Source organism: Temnothorax americanus, unplaced genomic scaffold, assembly GCF_048541705.1.
Source record: "Temnothorax americanus isolate GAGA-0224 unplaced genomic scaffold, ASM4854170v1 Scaffold54, whole genome shotgun sequence".
Taxonomy (NCBI): domain Eukaryota; kingdom Metazoa; phylum Arthropoda; class Insecta; order Hymenoptera; family Formicidae; genus Temnothorax; species Temnothorax americanus.
The window spans coordinates 173,867-191,777 of NW_027509696.1; the positions used below are offsets into that span (position 1 = coordinate 173,867).

The window sequence follows — 17,911 nt, forward strand, 5'->3', positions numbered from 1 at the left end:
TCGTTTCCCGGTCAATCGCTTCGTACGCAACAGCGCCGATCGCCTCTACTTTTTAGACAGACCCTTTGATGAGAATAACGAGATAATCCGAATATTAGATTATTCAGTGTCCAGGCTTTTGCAAAAGAGAAAAAAAGGAACGTGCGAAAATACGACGATGTGAAAAATCATTGATCACGCAAAAGATAATTTATTATATAGAAACGATGTAACATAATTCAGAGAGACGCGCAATTTATTCCTCTCGGTTATAACGATTCACGACCGTCACGATTATTCACGCAATACGAGCTGTCTCGAAACAAAATGCGCTGTCTCGCAAGAAGATTGATAATTTATTATACCGCTATACGAAGCGTCTAAATTTAATCTACGTTCCGAGAGTTTGGATCATAAACACTTGTACGATAAAAGAAAATATACATAACATAAGTGCGCATTAGCAAAATGTGTTTCTATCGGCAGAGATATCTAGTTTTATTTTTAGACTAAAGCGTGTATTTGCATTTCAACTTAAGTGTTTTACATTTCAATTGACATAGTGTGAAAAACATTACTAACAAATTGTTACAGGTATGCATCAAGTGTTTTTAATTACATGATCCATGACTTCGCGCTTGGAAATTGCATTTATGCAAATGGGGTGACTATCTGAAAAATTTGACATAGAAAAATGATGCCAGTTCGCGTGCTTAGAAGCTGCGTGATTATGCATGCAATAAATCTCGCTTCGAAATCGCCAAGTGAATGCTTAGGAACACGTGCGAATCGATCGTAGCCTATCTTGCACCTCGGCCTGGTAATCGAGGGAAATTGCTTTCATCTGAATTCAAAAGCATGTACGGGGAGATCAAAGTTCTTACGTGCCGGCGATGACGAAACGAACGGACACGATGGTGCGAAGAACTTATCACGCGAGCGTCGATTAAAGTTTCCACTTTGCACCTGGTTTCATGAATTTCTCAACTATGATTGATCGTTTCGAAGCGCTTTGAAAATTGTCATCCTCCGTTCGGACACATTCTAAGCGAATGTTAATAACGGATGACAAAGTACATCTGATATGATAATACTGACGACTCATGGATAATTTTTATATTAATCCGAGATATAGTTTCTCCGCTTTTCGTATGTGAGATATGGATTCGCTGTGATTGACACAATGCGCGTAATTTGGAAGCCAACAATACATCTACCCCTACGTAAGAATACGGACGGAAAAGTTTATGAGCATCGACAGAATCGATATCCGCATATCACGAAGGTATAGAGGAAAAAGAGGGTGGCTGAATGAAAGAGAGGGTAAATTGATGGAACGCTCCGATTAAAAGCTAATGACATTGCGTTTCTACGCGAATGACGGCTTCAAAGGAAAGCTTTTTCTGAAGTTCGTCGACTTGACAAACGATCGTAAGACCAACAAGAAACGGTGTCTGGCGCGAACCATCTTAATGAAATGGTCTTAATTGAACCAATTGATTAATCTTTCGGCATTAAACATTTCCAACTTAATATGCTTTTATTAATAAACATGAAATGATATGGGAGATAACGTTAAATTTGCAAATAAAAAAAAGATTTGCAAATTAAGTAATTTGCAAATTAAAAATGCAAAGTATAAGAAATTTTTTAAATTATTCTTTTGCTCTTTTATGTAATATGCCGGTAAATTTATAGTTTATTCATTTGCTGCTCTTTTATATGTTTGGCAAATGAAAATAGAGAAGCGTCTCTGAATATTATTACTATATACTACTATTATCTATTACCAACTGGCGGACTATATGGTGGAGGTCTAGCTCTGAAAAGCGGATATTTGTTTGGGCGAGTCTATGGAAGTCCATGAAAGTCCACAAATCTGAGAATATCCTTCCTAGATTTATAGCGATCTCTGTAATACCCGCGATTTCCAAAAAGAGTGGACGTGCGGGAATATGTCACTCTCTGTGCGACCGTTTTCTCGGGGAAATCCTGCTCTTTCATACGGCGGTACGTGCGTCGCGCGTGACATATGCCACAAATTATTATTGTGACATTTCAGATCGCCCCTTATTTCTGCATCAGGAGCTCCCAATTCCCGTGTCTCGCGAAATCGTGATGCAGAAGCTTTCATCAATCATTTCAACTTCAACAAAATGAAAATATAGATGGCCGGCGGCGGCAAGAAAAATTATGCAGAAAAAGGACGGGCGTTCAGAGCTGAGATACATGATTGTCTTTGTTTTTTTTTTCTGAGAGTTACATTGCGTTTTTTTCTCTGACTATCCAAGAAATGGATATTAATTAGCAAATAGCAGTACAATATACGTGCTCAAGCACGAAATAACAAAGGGATAAATGTCGTTAATCGTGGAACATTTAGAACAATCGCTGCACAGAATGTAGATTTTTCTTGCGCCAAGGGAGCAATTAGGGACTCTCTCTATATTCAAATTTTAATGCCGCTCAGTACGTTTTGATGTACCATTTAGAGGGAACAGTGATTCATTAGAATACATTAAAAAGTCATATTACTGGCGGAATATATGTTATCAAAAATGGTTGGCAGAGAAAATTTATTTAATCCGCGATGATATATAACGATCGCGATGTAACAGCGCATACCGTTATAAATCTCCATCGTATTTCCATCGTAATTTGTGATGTCTCTCTTATCTTTACACACAGATAAATTCACGCTTTTGTATCAACCGGGTAATTTATTGTGAGAACCAGCTTAAGATCTCTTACATCTCGCGTCCTGTTGTTACTCATTCACTTTTCGACTACCCGGTGAATAAAGCCGATGCTGGGTGACGCCGCATCTGGTGCCGGGGACAATTAGAGGGACTCATGAGCCATCGGAATTAACACTTACAACGGCGCGAGCGAATATTTACCGGCGCATTATACGGCCCGTAGTGTGCGTGGGCTTGTTCGCGAGACAATAGACTTGCCGAGTAAGCCGTCCCGAGAAGCGCGACGATACACCGAGAATATCCTCGTTGAAGATCGCACAGACGCTTGTCGTGGAGATACTAGGGAAGGGTATTATATCGGTGATTATATCGGTGGATGCTGATAGTGAGAAAATGGAACCTCGATGTCAGCAACTGGAGGATACCACTCCAGGCCTCATTGACCGACCTCTTCACCTCACGCCAAGAGGACAATACCGATCGCGAGAACTTGCCTTCGTCGCCACAATCGAGCAACCAATTTTCTTCGGAAAAAGGCATTAAAGGCGACAAACTTGTTCGTCAACATCAAATGAATATGTTCTTAGAGCAGTCAAATCAGAATCAAACGGATATTATTAGCATATTAACAATTGTACTTTCGAATATGCTTGTTATTAATTTAAATACCTACAACTGTATGGTATTACATGATCTAATCACACTTGTTGTTAATTCCAGATTGTTGACTTTTTGCTACTTGGCAGCGCTGAATTGTTGGTTGCTCCTCTGTCCGGCTATACTTTCGCACGATTGGCAGATGGGATCTGTTCCTTTGGTTACATCTTTTACGGACACCAGAAATCTCGCCACCTGTATATTCTTCGGCGGTTGTCTGGTTCTCACGTACAAAGCCTTCACGGATTTCGAGGTAAATATATAAAATTTGATAATTGTAGATTATAGTTAAATTGTGTTAAAATCAAACGGAATATTTGCATATAAATTACTATGAGCAGTTCACAAATATTCCTCTAAGCGTTGGAAACATCGTTTACTATTCGCACTTTACAGTACAGTATCAAGTCACGCTTCAATGAGAGAAATTTACGGAGAAATTTTACGTGAATTCTTTTACTTTATTATAACGAATCGACGTAAAGTTATTCTTTTCAAGTGATCAGTATCGTAGATACTCGCCGACGTTATTGGTCACGTTACGAGATCATAAAGCGGAATAGCCACTAGTTATCGTCCGCGAAATGTCATCCCGCGGTTAAACGTTTCTGCCGCGGGCCGGGCGTAACACAAGAAAAACGTAGTACTCCTGTACCTCAATACCTGTCGGCTATAGTCCGACAATGATGAAATTGTGCTTGGGTCGAGAGTCATAAAAGAAGTTTCGTAGTACCTACATGACATAAGCTTGAAGTCAAACGATAAAAGCGTATCTCGTAAACCACTTCTGTCTTCTGCGTCTTTTGGATCAGCCGGGACGGTCGTTGAGCCTTCGGCATAATATGACCTCTTTAAGGTTCGCTATCTGTATGACGATGTCACTTTTCCTCAGAGGTCATATCTGTGCTTTTAATGTCACCTCACACGCTTGACTAGCCGCCGGCAGTCACCTAGCTTTTCGCAGGCACGAAGTGGAAACAGACGTTTTTTTCTCGAACGGGGTCATCCTTAAGACTCTTACGCACTATATCTGCACATTGCATTTATAAGAGAGAGAAGATTTTTTTACAAAAAAAAAAGTATGATTGCTTTCTATTCTGTAGTCTTTTGTGTACATCTGGTACAACTTATTGCTTTGCATAGTTAGGTTTCGCAACTTATTGTAGGTCTCCAACTTATATGTATTTGGCTTCTTCTTATCCCAACGTGAATATTAACATTTGCAATACTTTCCCTAAAGAAAACCAAGAAAATGAAGTTACATGTGTATTTTTATATAGGAAGTTTGTATTATATGTATATATTATATGGATAGTGGCTTTCCAAGATTTTGTTTAGTAGATTTGGGATACAATATGAGTCACATGTAATCACACATTAAATAAATTATTGTTGGTAAATTTCAAGATAATGATGCTTACTGTCACATACTAGAGCTATATTTTTAATAGTTATCGGTGGTGTGTGTCATACCTAACATGATGTTAAAATAACAATCTATTCTGTGAAAATAGAATTGCTAAAATAATTTCAATCGATAAATAATATATTATGTAGCACGTTTATTGTATATGTTTCTAACCACTTAGAGATAATCAGTGCAGAAGATCTGCTTATTCGCTGTTATTCTATATATTCTCTCGATTTGTCTCTCTGCATATTTTTTGTGTCTGCAAATGAATTAACCGACGATTTAATTTCAATGCATCATCTTCCTTAAGCTTAAGCTTGCTCCTTACGCTAATGCTGCTTCGTTATATGTAGAGCTTTCCTCAAAACATGTTATCATTGTTTCTAATTTTCATTTTTTTTTTCATCTTGGAAATTTGCATGCAATATTTTTCTTAAAATTTCTAATTTTTTAAATTATTTAAAAAATTTTCTTAGCTTTTTTGACTATGCGCCGAAACCTATGTTTTCGTAGTTAAATTTATTATTTATTCATATACAAATTAGACGATGGCAATAGTTTTGATGAATCTTGTTTATTTATGTTTTCGATATTATTTTGAAATATTGCATTTGCGAATATTACGGTATTTGTGGTAACTTTTAAATTTTCTTCTTTTATTAACGAACTTTTATTATTATTCTTATTTTCTTCTACTCGGTCTTTTACTTTACTGGAGAATATCGTTTCTATTGATTCTCGCTGAAGATTTTTATTGTGTCGCGTTTGTGCTTGCGCTTCTGTATATGAATTGGATAACGATGCTGCTGTTGTTACACCACTTTGTGCTGATGTTTCGTCTTTGATAATGCTGCACGTCTTTTACTGTCGTAGTTACATCTGTAACATTTGTAAAGTCACTTTTCGATACATTTCTATTCTCGTTTTTCATGTGCGCATCATAACAAGAATCAGACAGTGAATTCTTTTATATTAGCTTGTTTTGTCGTATACTTTATTATTGTTAAAAATCGCGAAATTTGTTGGCTTTTTTAAGCTTGCAATAATTTATTTTTTCCATTTGTGATTTTGCATAAAAATTATGTCACTAAATCTCGCATTAATTTATCTTGAAATTTGTTCCAAACTTTTCTAAAAGACATCGGCTGCGCTGACGTCGCGACGCTCGCAGTAACTTTCCAACTTCTTATAATCGCTAAGTAATATGTTCGTGCTGCACTTCTGTACATGAGCTGAATGACGTTATCTCTTCCATAACTCTTGACATGTATTTCGCATTTCGTGGAGTTAGTTTTTTCTGTCGACAACAACAAGCAAACAATTATCTTGTCTTCCTTTCGAACATTTAAATCATTCTGTGACATCTCTTTTTTCGCGTCACTTTTACATTGTCATTTTTTATATAATCAATCTTGTTATGATAGCTACAATAAGTTGTGTTGGTCAGATTTATTACTCTTTTTATGCTGGTTATCTTTCACGTTTTTTAGAAATAATTATTTCCAATTTTTCCAACACTTCAGCTTTATAAATAAATTTCTGTTTCTTCCAAATCGTCGTTAATACTAATTCTGTTCTTTCCGAACTTATGATATTTTGATATTAATACTTCGACACACTATACGATTATCAATATCGTTCATTTCTAATAGATATGTTATATTTATGACTTTCCTTTAGGGGTTCATAGGTTTCTTTCTGCTATTCATAATTTTCCCCGGGTCGTCGGGTGATGCGATCTTGAATAAATTATATTGAGGCTCATTGTTAATTGAAATTGTTTCTGCAGCATTTACGGTAACTTTTCTCTTAGATTTCAATTCTCATTTTGATTTTTTCGTCAGTGTTTTAACATTCATCAGATGTTTGGCTGAAGCAGCAGCAGTTGGACATTGGTATCAGCTAATACTGCGATGGACTTTGTATTTCCCTAGATACGTTTTTGAGTGCGCATGAAATAGCGATGAATGAGCTAACAGCAAATCGGCCAATGGATGACTTTTAATTCCACTGAAACCCATCTCAATCTCCGTTGACGTCGCATCATTATCAATTACAGAATGAGTCTTTCCTAGAACGCCAGAGTCGTTCTCAGTTTTCATTTTAACTGTGTCGATCCATCATCGACTGATGGCGACGTGGACACATTATTTGTATGGTTGCTCCCTTTTTCATCAGATAAACTCGACGAGAATGACGTCGCATTGTTGGCGGCAACACTCTGAACCACTCTGATCCCCCTCGAGTAATAATACTCGATATCAATGTTCACAGTTTTCCGCAAAGACACGCTCGTGGAAATTTTTGTTATTAATATGTTTCCCTCGTCGCTTTTTTTTTTAAATTTCTTCCATCGTTTCCAGATAGTAGAATATTGGATTTCATAATCGAGTTTAAATGTTCATTTCTGTTTCCATATTTTTTTCATGATGTAAATTAATCGATAAAAGAGTTGAAGCAGAAAATCTGCTAAATTCGTCTTTGTTTTGATCAGTGAATATTGTTGGTAATCTAGCAACAACTAGTAAGAAACGATATAGGTTTAGTTCATAGTTTAAGGCGCGCGGATATATCTAGTGTATTTTTAGTTTCGTTCTTTTTCTGTGCGGCGCGCTATGTGAGCTTCCTCTTCCGCGACTGTTCTTCTTCCGCTCTCTAGCTCGCGTTCGTCTATATATACGTTGAAACAATCGTCACGACGTCACGCTTATAAAGTCGTTAATTAATAAAGTATTATCAAGTGTGATCTCAACTGAGCCTATCTTTCTTTTATATACCACTGCGTTCAACAAATATGTATGTTCTCTACTTTTGTATCGATATTGTTGTCGAAGTTCTATTTTTCCAGCAAATTAGGTGCTGGTATTATTTTTTCGTCGTCTACATTGTAATCAATTTTGTCATGAATATCCATTGTTGAAATTTTCCTTTTCGATGCTTCATGTGACATTCATCTCTGCCTCTTCGCGCGTTCGAGTTCATTTTCGAATAATTTTTCGAAGTACAAACTTTTTCTCATATTTTTTTTCTTGTTCATATCATTCTACGACGTGAAAGACATGAATTGCACGAGCTTTAGAATCCGCGTCTGTCATTTTATGTGTTTCCATTTTGATATACCGTTTCCTGTCTCTTCATCTTCTTTCTTATTACACGAAAGTGCATATGCAGTGCATGTGCCTGTGAAGGTACATGTCGCAGTCCGGTGTTCTCTTCATCGTCGTGGGATAACGATCCGTGCGTGTCGTGCAATACTGTAGGTTTATGAAGCATTCCATTTGTCTTGTAAACATATACTTTTCTCTTGAGGTTACCTACATTTTATGTGCGATACATGTTTCTGATATTTCGATTTACGCAATAACTTTGTATACGAACATTCGGCATCCACAGTGTCGACCACTATGAAATCAGATGTGTATTAAATGTATGTTTTATTTCGTAGCGTAATATGCGGATAGTAATGTATCAGTTCGAATATTTGATACGGAAAAACACATGACGCTGCGATATATTTTCGGTTTCAAAACACCTCGTTATTTTTTGTACACTGTGATAGTCTGATAAAATGAATAAAAAAAATATCGGTATTGAATAAAGATTTTAAACTAGACGAAAACTACGTGCTAAAATAAAATCGCAGTTATCACACAAATTTTTATGCTGCATTGCTTGAGTCGCTTACTCTCGCTCGAGTCAATATTTTATAAATAGCAACCTGACAGTTTGAAGTTTCACACACACACACAATGACTGCTTTTCGAGTTTCTAGCGTTGCCCGTGCAGTCTTCGCTTAATTTAAGTGGCTGCCCGGATATATCATCTTTATGCGGATTTGGTCGCAAAAGTCTTAAAATGTTTTTTTTTTTTTTTTTTCATTGTTTATATGATTGAACATACATTTTGCTTACACTTTTATTATTTGATTTTTCACAATACAGACTAAATAAAATGAAATTCCAACAGAGGAAAAATGACATCATCAAAGTCTTAATCATTTTTTTTTATTTCTCAATAAAATATTGAAAACTGCTATTTATTGTCATTATAGTCGTGATACTTTCTATTCTTTGTAAATGTGGTGAGTGTTTTAAAGCATTGTTGTTTTAAAGCACGATTACGTACGATTTCGTTCATTAATTGATTATATTCATATATTGTACATCAAATTTCTTTAAAAAATTGTCGATACTCTGAAGTTTATCTTTCCAAAGTTAAGAGGTTATACAGATCGAGATATGATTTTAAATCATTACTCGTTATACATTTAAAACTTACGAGTGCATTTAATCATAATTTTACGAGTATGCGAGTTGCGTAAAAGCAACATAAACTTACTCAAGTATAACATAAACTTTAATCGAGTACACTCATCCGGTAAAGATGAAACTTATGTACACAACAGTTTGCTCGAAGAGATTTGGATGTAGTGGCGTTAGATTTAACGAGGATATAAACCCTATATTTATCAACGAATGTCTAAAATAAGATATCATATTTTTCTGTCTTTTTTAGCAACAAAGGCATCCACCTCTGGTTCTTGGTTGGATGTTTCTGGTGCTGCCGTTCCTACCTGCGTCCAATCTTGTCGTCACTGTCGGTTTTGTCGTGGCAGAACGGGTTTTATATACACCGAGGTAATTTTGTTAAAGTGCTATACTTAACAATACTAAAATTGCGATGTTTATTGCAACGAGTGACATGAATTCTTGATGTAATTTTACAGTGTTGGGTGGATTATTTTGATCGTCTACGGTATGCAGGTGAGCTGGGTCGCTGCACCACGACGGAGAAGTTGGATCACTACAGGCGTAGTTCTCCTGCTCGTTTTAGGATGTTTCAGAACGGTTCTTCGGAACAACGATTGGACATCTAGAGAAACTTTAATCAAGTACGTGATAACGGATTTATGTGTCACATGTTTTATTAATCGTTCGAGAAACTTTCTTGCTTTGCGAGGATAAAATCCTCGCGTTAATGACAAACATAAATAATCGTACTTACTGCACGCAATCTCATCTGAGCCTCGCGATTACGACAAAAATGATTTTGTCACGCGAGGATGCCGTAGACATTTACGGCGAGTGCCTAGTTCTGACTTAAACAAGGAGACTGGCATAATGCCAGTGGTATATACGTTCAAGAACTTGGTGCAGGCGCCGATTGCCTATGTATGGGGTCGCAAAACATAACTAACGTAGATATGGGATGACGAGGGTGGTACGGTCGTGTCGAGGTCGAGAGGATGGTCTCGTCTGACCTCAAATCGCCTTGTTTCAGAGCGGGACTGCGGTCTCTACCCTACAATGCCAAGATGCATTACAACTTCGCTAATTTCCTTAAAGACACGTCGCAACCGAACCTTGCGGTTCACCATTATCAGTTGGCTCTCTGGTAAGTGTGTTTCTCTTTCTCGCACCGTATATAAATTTTCTAGATGCATGTTAGAACAAAAGTGGTATTCATTTATTCGCGTGGGAACAACGATCAACATCATTACAAATATTTAAGTGCTTTGTGGTTTGTTGCTGATGTGTTAATTGAGAGATTGCACATTTGAAGGTATCGAATCACAGAATATTATATATTAGTAATTTAAAACAGAAAAGACACATTATTTTATGTATATATAAAGTATTACAACATATACATTTTCTGTGCTTCTTATGTTTTATACTTTAATAAGTAATTCTACTCTTAATAGATTAATTGAGATTAATTAATAAAAAGATTTCGTCAGATCGTCCGTTTATTTTTAAAGTTCTACCTTAATAAATGTTTCCGATCATGGGTATGAATTATTTTATTCGTTTTCTTTCTTTGATATGCTTTAAATATTACACATTACAAAATTGATTACATTTCGTTACCATCGATTTATCATTTTTCAATAAATATTTGTGTTGACAATTACCTAATACAAAATAACTAAATCGCACATATAAAAGTTTATATTAAAAAGTTTAATAATAAATAATATACACAAGTATGGAAGACATTATATCGATTTCGATATAATTGAAGCGATAAAATCCATCATTTATAAAATATCATAAATCTTATTGAATTGCTACATTAACACTGCAATATGCGAGAGTAACATTTCATAAAAATATTATACGTAACTAGGTTATATTTACTTCAAGCATCAGATTTTAAAAGATTAACAAAAATAAATGTATCAATCATCATTTATAACAACATACTAACTCGCCCCAAAATTAAATAATTCAAGTATAGAAGGCTCTTAAATCCGATAAATTGTATTTCACGTAGCTGTAGCCAGTTACACGGCTATCGTATATCTTCTCGAAATGGAGTGAAAATTGGAAATATTTTTAGGATTAGAGATTTTATTGATATACATAAATAATATCAGAAACATGAAAAATATTTGAAATGTAACATATCTAGCATAGTTCACGTTTCAAATATTTCCAATAACAGTAACATATATATTGAGCTGTCACTGTTAAAATGTATTTGCACAAGAAAAATGTTCTGATCGCAAATGTAATTTACTAAAATAAGCAGAATTATGTGAAAAATGTCTTTGAACATTGGCGCTAAACTTGTCTGGTGGTTGTACAAACAGCGGGCCAGATAATCGTCAATTCGCAGTTGTAGTTGCTTCGTGTTATGCGATGAATCAAATTATATACTTTTGAGAATAATTTTTTGCATCAATAATTTATAAACAACCATTTGGTAAACTGCGTACTTCTAGTACATGTCTGGTGGCATATGTTTCTGAACAATATGTATCTATTGTTACAGCTGTTTGAGATATTCTGTTACAAAATTACTTCAAATTTTTCTATTATTGCATAATTGTGATTTCTATTGCGATTAATCGCTCTAAAAAGAGTTTGTAATTATCAATCAAAATTCTATAGAAAATTTCCCGTTTATTCTATTTTATACTTACGTATCAATTTGGATAAAAATAATGGATGAATAGAGATCAAACACAAATTCATGAATATGAATGTTGTTTTATAAAAGAACGTGTCGTTACGGTACACATACGCTTGTGTCCAGCACGGTTTTTTAACTTTTATAGAGAATATCACGATGAAAGGGGAGAAAAAGTAATTGAGAAGATTTATTTATAAATTTCAGCATTATTGAGGAATTTTAATCACCTTTCAGCTTCGTACCTTCTGTAACTTTGTAATAATTCTTTCATCTTTGGGATATATATATAGACGGTGGTAAATTAATGCATAAACTCGGCGGCACAATATAATTGCAAATTCATGATTTGCATTTTTTTAACCAACTCGCCAAATGCTTGTTTTCTACCTTAGGTTTTCATAATTTCCATAGGATAATGTTATCACAGAAATCTTTTAAAATAATCACATTTATATTTGTATTGTTTTATTATCTTGTCTTTATTTTCACTTCTTTGCCATTATGATCTATTTTCATTTGGTTATATATTCCTTCGTGCGTGCGACAGAACAGACAGAATATCATACAAGGGTAGGCAACATAATACAATCTTATTACGACATGCAGACTCTTTTCTCTGCTTCTCAACTACCCTTTTCCCCTATCGCGTTTCTCGTGCATAGCGCGAGCAGGGTTTGCGGCAAACCGACAAAAGTGCATTAATTAGCCGTAGCTCGACTGCGCTCGAGATGAAGTGGTAACCAGTCGTTCGTTTTTTTAAATTTTGTTTCTTCCTTCTCTCTCTCTCTCTCTCTCTCTCTCTCTCTCGTTCTCTGCCTCTCCATGTCTGTTCCTATGTTCCTGCCTGCGCATTTTTGTCCTACGTGTATTTCGTGAATTTTGTTATCCCGTCCAGCACAAGAAACGCTCAAGGGTCAACGCGACGCAACAAATAATCGTCTGTTGGAAAAATAAACGCATTCTCGTTTCAAACTTCTGTGGCGTGTACTTTTGCGATGTGTCATGCGATTCATCATCGGGCAATCGTCTGCGGTGTACCGATAAATCGGGTCGCCGTTCCTCTGTATACACGTTACCATGCGCGAGCGCTACGTGCATTTCGCAACGTATCGCGCTTGGATTGTTTCATCGTAATATCAGATTATTTGTCTACGCGAATGCAATCAGTCCGGTAAACATATCGAGGAAATGGTGATGGGGCGCGAGAAAGAAAAATACCGAGGATAGATGAGGAGGAAAGGGAAGAGAGAGAATTGGTTGGCGTGACAGCAGCTGCAGCCGGATGAAAATTGCATTTCGGCGCGGTACACCCGCGCTCGTCCAGTTCGCTCACTTGTAGATCTCATTTCCTACGCTGAGCTTTCTAACCGTTCTGTGCAGTACGCACTTCTTTTTTTCTCTTCCTCTCTCTCTCTTTTTCTTTCTCTCTTTCTCTTTCTATTCTGGCCCCTCTTTTCCGCCACTTTTCGTTACCATCGCTGCATCGCGCTTTACGGATCGACTGATATTGGCTCTGAAAAATCGAACTTTCAACTAACTGGCAATTTCCTCCGTTTGTTTTGTGCGCCAAATCATCGCATCGTTCGCTATTTTAGCCGACGCATAACGTGGCGTTGAATCGTAGATTGGCGAAAGACTGCCTTCCTCTCTTTTACCTCGTGCTCGAAATAACATTTTACGGTCGTATCGCCTAACGTGCGATTCCATAAAACTCCGCTCGAGAATAATGGCTCGATCCTCCTCGTACATCTCGCGTTTCCACCATCTCGCTGCGTCCCGTTCATTGCCTGCAACATTCCGCTTTAGTTTTGATCCTCGCTCGACGAATTAGTTTTCGATCTGTCGTACGAAATTTCCCCGAGGAGATCCACGATGAAGTTTCTGCTCCCCCCGGAATATCGCGTCGAGTAAGTAATTTAAAGTAGCCTGAGATTGACCTGGTCCGTGCACGAGTAATAATTGAGCGTCACCGGAAGAACATAGAGTTCTCTTGAGGTATTCACTCCAAGGTCCCTAGCTCCCCATCTTTCTTTCCTTCTCTCTCTCTCTCTCTCTCTCTCTCTCTCTCTCTCTCTCTCTCTGTAGCGCTTATTGCATTTGTGAAAAGAAAGGCGCGAGGTGTCTTGAGAATTATGACCGAAGGATAAAGCGAAAAGCGGTATGAAATGAGAAAGAAGAGGCGAGCATACTCGGTCGATGGAACGTCATAGAATCGAGGTAAGACGCGACTTTTCTGTTTGCTTTTCATTCGCCGGGAAAAGCAGACCGAATCGTGAAAACGCATTCCTTCGCTCTCTTTCATTCGTCTCTCTTTTCTCTCTTTCCGATTATTTTGGTACATGTCACGTTACTCTCTCAACAGTCCTTTTCTTGGTCAATAGCCACGAAACGTTAGAACTTCATGATTTAATTCTTGCTTTCTTTATATTAACAGATCTCTTTTATTGTACCAATTTTGCGTGTATCTTTGTGTGTGTGTGTGTGTGTGTAAAAACATAATCGCTTTTTAGTCTTTTAATCTTTTAATCTTCTGTTTTAATAATAATGTATGTGCGTGCACGTCTATAATTGAAAATATATTCCTTTTGTATGAAAAAAGAACTTTGATTAAATTAATCATGCGAATAAATAAATCTTTCCAAATATTCTCACCCTTTAAACCTTAAAAAAATTTATTGTTTTGCGTAGAAATAGAAGAAAGAACTTAGTTAAATAAGCAGCGTGGAAATTTGGCTGTCTAAAAAGTACATCAGCTTTAAAAATTTTCGGTTATAGTCGATATCATTATTTATGATTTGTGGCAAAACCAGCATCGCGATACGCGCCATTTTCAGATGATGCATTGTTGCTGGATCGTAGATACCGGCCGTGGTCGTCGTGGATGAGATATATAAACCATCAGAATTTTACACGGACATTATACAGCCGTATATTTACGATAATGCATTATTTGATTGCAGTTTTACGACGCCGTGCTTTTACTATTATTCAGCCCAAAGCATAAAACCACGCTCAGTGTGTGCAGGTCCTGTTTCTCGCAGTAAATCAAGTGCGAAGGAAATCCCTTGAATACGCTGATCTGCAATAAAAATTCTCGGGACAATCGCTCGTAGAAGGAAACATTCAGAAACGAGTCATGGCTATACGACGATGCTTTGCCTGAATAATATCGACGGTCTAACAGTAATTTACTGCGTATTGCTCCCCGAGTGTATTTTGCAAGAGCCATCCGCAATACAAAGCTATTCAATTAATACAAATGACTTTTTACACTCGGTTTATCTTTTTATCTAAATGAGAGCTCTCGCATTGACATTTAATCGTTTTATACTGATCTTCCATAATGTTAACGACTTTTTTTTTTATATAAATGGAAAAATATAAATGGAAAATACTAGAGTAATTAAAAAGTTCATTGTGTATATTCATTGCACAATATACTCATTAGTTCAAAAAGTAAAGCGGAACTCTCTTGCGCTCAGTACAAAAATAATGGAATAAAGCTACCATAATTCAGTTTGCATAAGACGCGGTTGCGTTGCGTAAGACTGTAATAGCTATACGAGAAACTTTGTATAGTTGTTTAGTAGCGTTCGCTGTATCCTAAGTATTGCGATTTTAATAATGCTCTACGGATGAAGCTCGTGCGTATTTATGATGTTCAGCTAAAATAGTAATATTATATCTTAAGGCTCATAAAAGTATTCTATGCTCTTGACTGTGACTGTTATTACGTCATTATTATAGAGACTATTACGCAAAGTGTTATCGAAATGTTACATTATTACCTTTTTGACATATATGTATATTATACGTATAATTATCTTGCTCGTGCGAAACTTAGCACTATCTATCAGATCGATCAAAACGTATTGAGCTAACGTGAAATGTTCATGTATACAATGAACCCGCAGTGTGGAGGGTGCTATGAAAAGGGAAGCCGTGCGGTCAATTTATCCAGCAACGTTTCCGACGTACGAGCAATGCGAGCCTATAGTTTGCTCATCGATTCTTCGCAGTGCAGCGATATGTTCCGTCATTGTTTCACGTTCGTAAAGAGATATTTATAGCAATGCCCTAGCAACAGTTTAGAATTATACTAGATTTTATTAGAATTCTAATTATATTAGAACTTTCTCGCCGCGCGAGCCCGCGCTGTTTGGTTGTGCCAGCAAGATTATTAAGAAATATAGAGTTGGCTCAACAAATCGCATTCGTTTCACTCAAAAGAACGAACTTTATTTGATCCAACATCTACACACATTTGTATGAAATAAATCATGTCAACTATATCGCCGAGTTGACACAAATATGAATGATAAAGTAAATTAGCAATACCAACAAAACATTCATTTATATTAAATATAATTCGTTTGCTTTTGAAATAAATATTTTAGAAAAGTGTCAACCAAATATATTTAATTGGCATAAAGAAACCTTTTTCTCAGAATTGAATTATATATTTTGTCTTAAAATAAATTAATTATTAATTGTTTTTCTGTAGCAACGTTAAAATGAAACTTTATTATTTCTGTCATTATTTTTATCGGGTGATTTTTAAGTTTGCGAAATTGTAGCAAATTTAAGAAAAGCTTATCTCTTGTTTACGAAGATATTGATATCTATTTCATACATTTGTCTTCTTTCTTTTATCGTATACTTTTTTGGTAGCAAAAAGAACTCCGTCATGTCAGACGTATTAAATAAATGTTAGACAGTACTCTCTGTACAGTTCATATACTTGGCAATTTCAACTTCCGGGAAATGATGCTGTATGGGAAGGCAGTCGGCGAGGAAGGATCTATCTGGGGAACATAGTCTACTACACTTTATCTCCTTCTTATAAATGAAACAGGTTATTTATTATCCAATAAAGAGACACTCCTGGCACGCGGCACCCCGCTGGGTACTTTACGGGGATGGCAACCCCTGACGTGTAAATATCGAGGTTTCTCTGCGTCCCTCTCCGGAGACCACTGTACGGCGTTCCATCTTTTACACTAGTTTTCGACAGCACATATTCCATGCGTCGCATGAGAGAATCTCGAGTTGAAAGAAAGAAAAGAAGTCCTTGGTGGCCAATTATTTTCCGATTAATTATTTTAACATTTTAATCTCACGATTCTGCTATCATCCAACAATTATGGTCCAATACTTAGTGCATGATTAATAACTTGCTATCCATTATGCAAGTTGTTTAGCGTGCTGATTTAGCTTGTTAAAAAATAAAAGTACTTAATCTTTTTATGGTATTATAAAAAGCGACATTTTATATGATATTTTACGTACATGTATATATTGTATATATATATGACAATTTCATTTGTACTTTATTTTTACTGGTAATTTATTCTACATTTTTTTATCCCGGACAAGTCACTTGTATATAATGTAAGGTTTATATTAAATTTCTATTTTTTTATAAGTTTTGTATTGATCATATCTTCCGGATAGATTGCCAGAAGGGTACGTTTTTATGTGTGCGACACAAATGAAAAATTGTTGCGCAGCTAAGCCATTCGACAAAATGGCCTTCATTAAAACTTTGTACAGCTTTATGGAGGCGACTAGCCCGAGGTTGTTTTGCACGGGATAGTGAGCATGTTGTGTCGAGACCGGGCAACGAAGCGAGTTGATATAGCCTATGTAGATTACGAGATATGAAAATCCGGGATTATCAAACGCTTTGCCTGCCAAGCATGAAAGACGTGACAATTTAATCACATGCGCTTCAAAAAGATTTGTAAAGCAACCTTGCTATATATACGCAAAGTATGTTCTCTTCAACTTTCTTCGAGCCATGATTTTCAAGGAACACATCCAGTGGCATATGCTCGCATATTCTCGCACACACGCGAAAACTTTTAACGAAGTTTGCAAAACAGCTGATTGATTTTCTCTTAACTCGATCTCGAGTTAAGTTTATCCTCAGAAACGTGCGACGCATCTCGAATGTCGCTTCAGAGATTGACCGGAAAGAGCATGATAATAATTTCTTTCTCTTATTTTTTGACAGATAATTAAAATAGTAAAACTGATATGTAATTGGAGATACAAACAATGTAAATGGAGATGTAGGTTAAAAGTTTTCTAGCTAATTTTAAAGCGCATTTGTTGTCCATAGAAATAAATAAAAATTCGACATATATTTCAACTGGGATAGAAAATTAAATCAAGAGAAAATGGAGATATTTTTACAAAATTTGAAATTCAAAAGAAAGTTATCGAGCGTGAAAAATAGTTCTCT

The 17,911-nt window shown here is 36.2% G+C and overlaps 1 protein-coding gene across 2 annotated transcripts in view; it reads left to right on the forward strand.

Moving 5' to 3' along the window:
• The window catches only part of LOC143904602 (protein O-mannosyl-transferase TMTC1-like), a 189,247-nt gene that overhangs the window by 153,798 nt on the left and 17,538 nt on the right, over positions 1-17,911 (forward strand). For both annotated transcript variants that reach the window (XM_077419415.1, XM_077419414.1), the window contains 4 exons: positions 3,399-3,588; positions 9,262-9,383; positions 9,473-9,637; positions 10,027-10,140. In XM_077419415.1, coding sequence (XP_077275541.1) covers positions 3,399-3,588; positions 9,262-9,383; positions 9,473-9,637; positions 10,027-10,140 — 591 coding nt within the window. The remainder of the gene's footprint in view (positions 1-3,398; positions 3,589-9,261; positions 9,384-9,472; positions 9,638-10,026; positions 10,141-17,911) is intronic.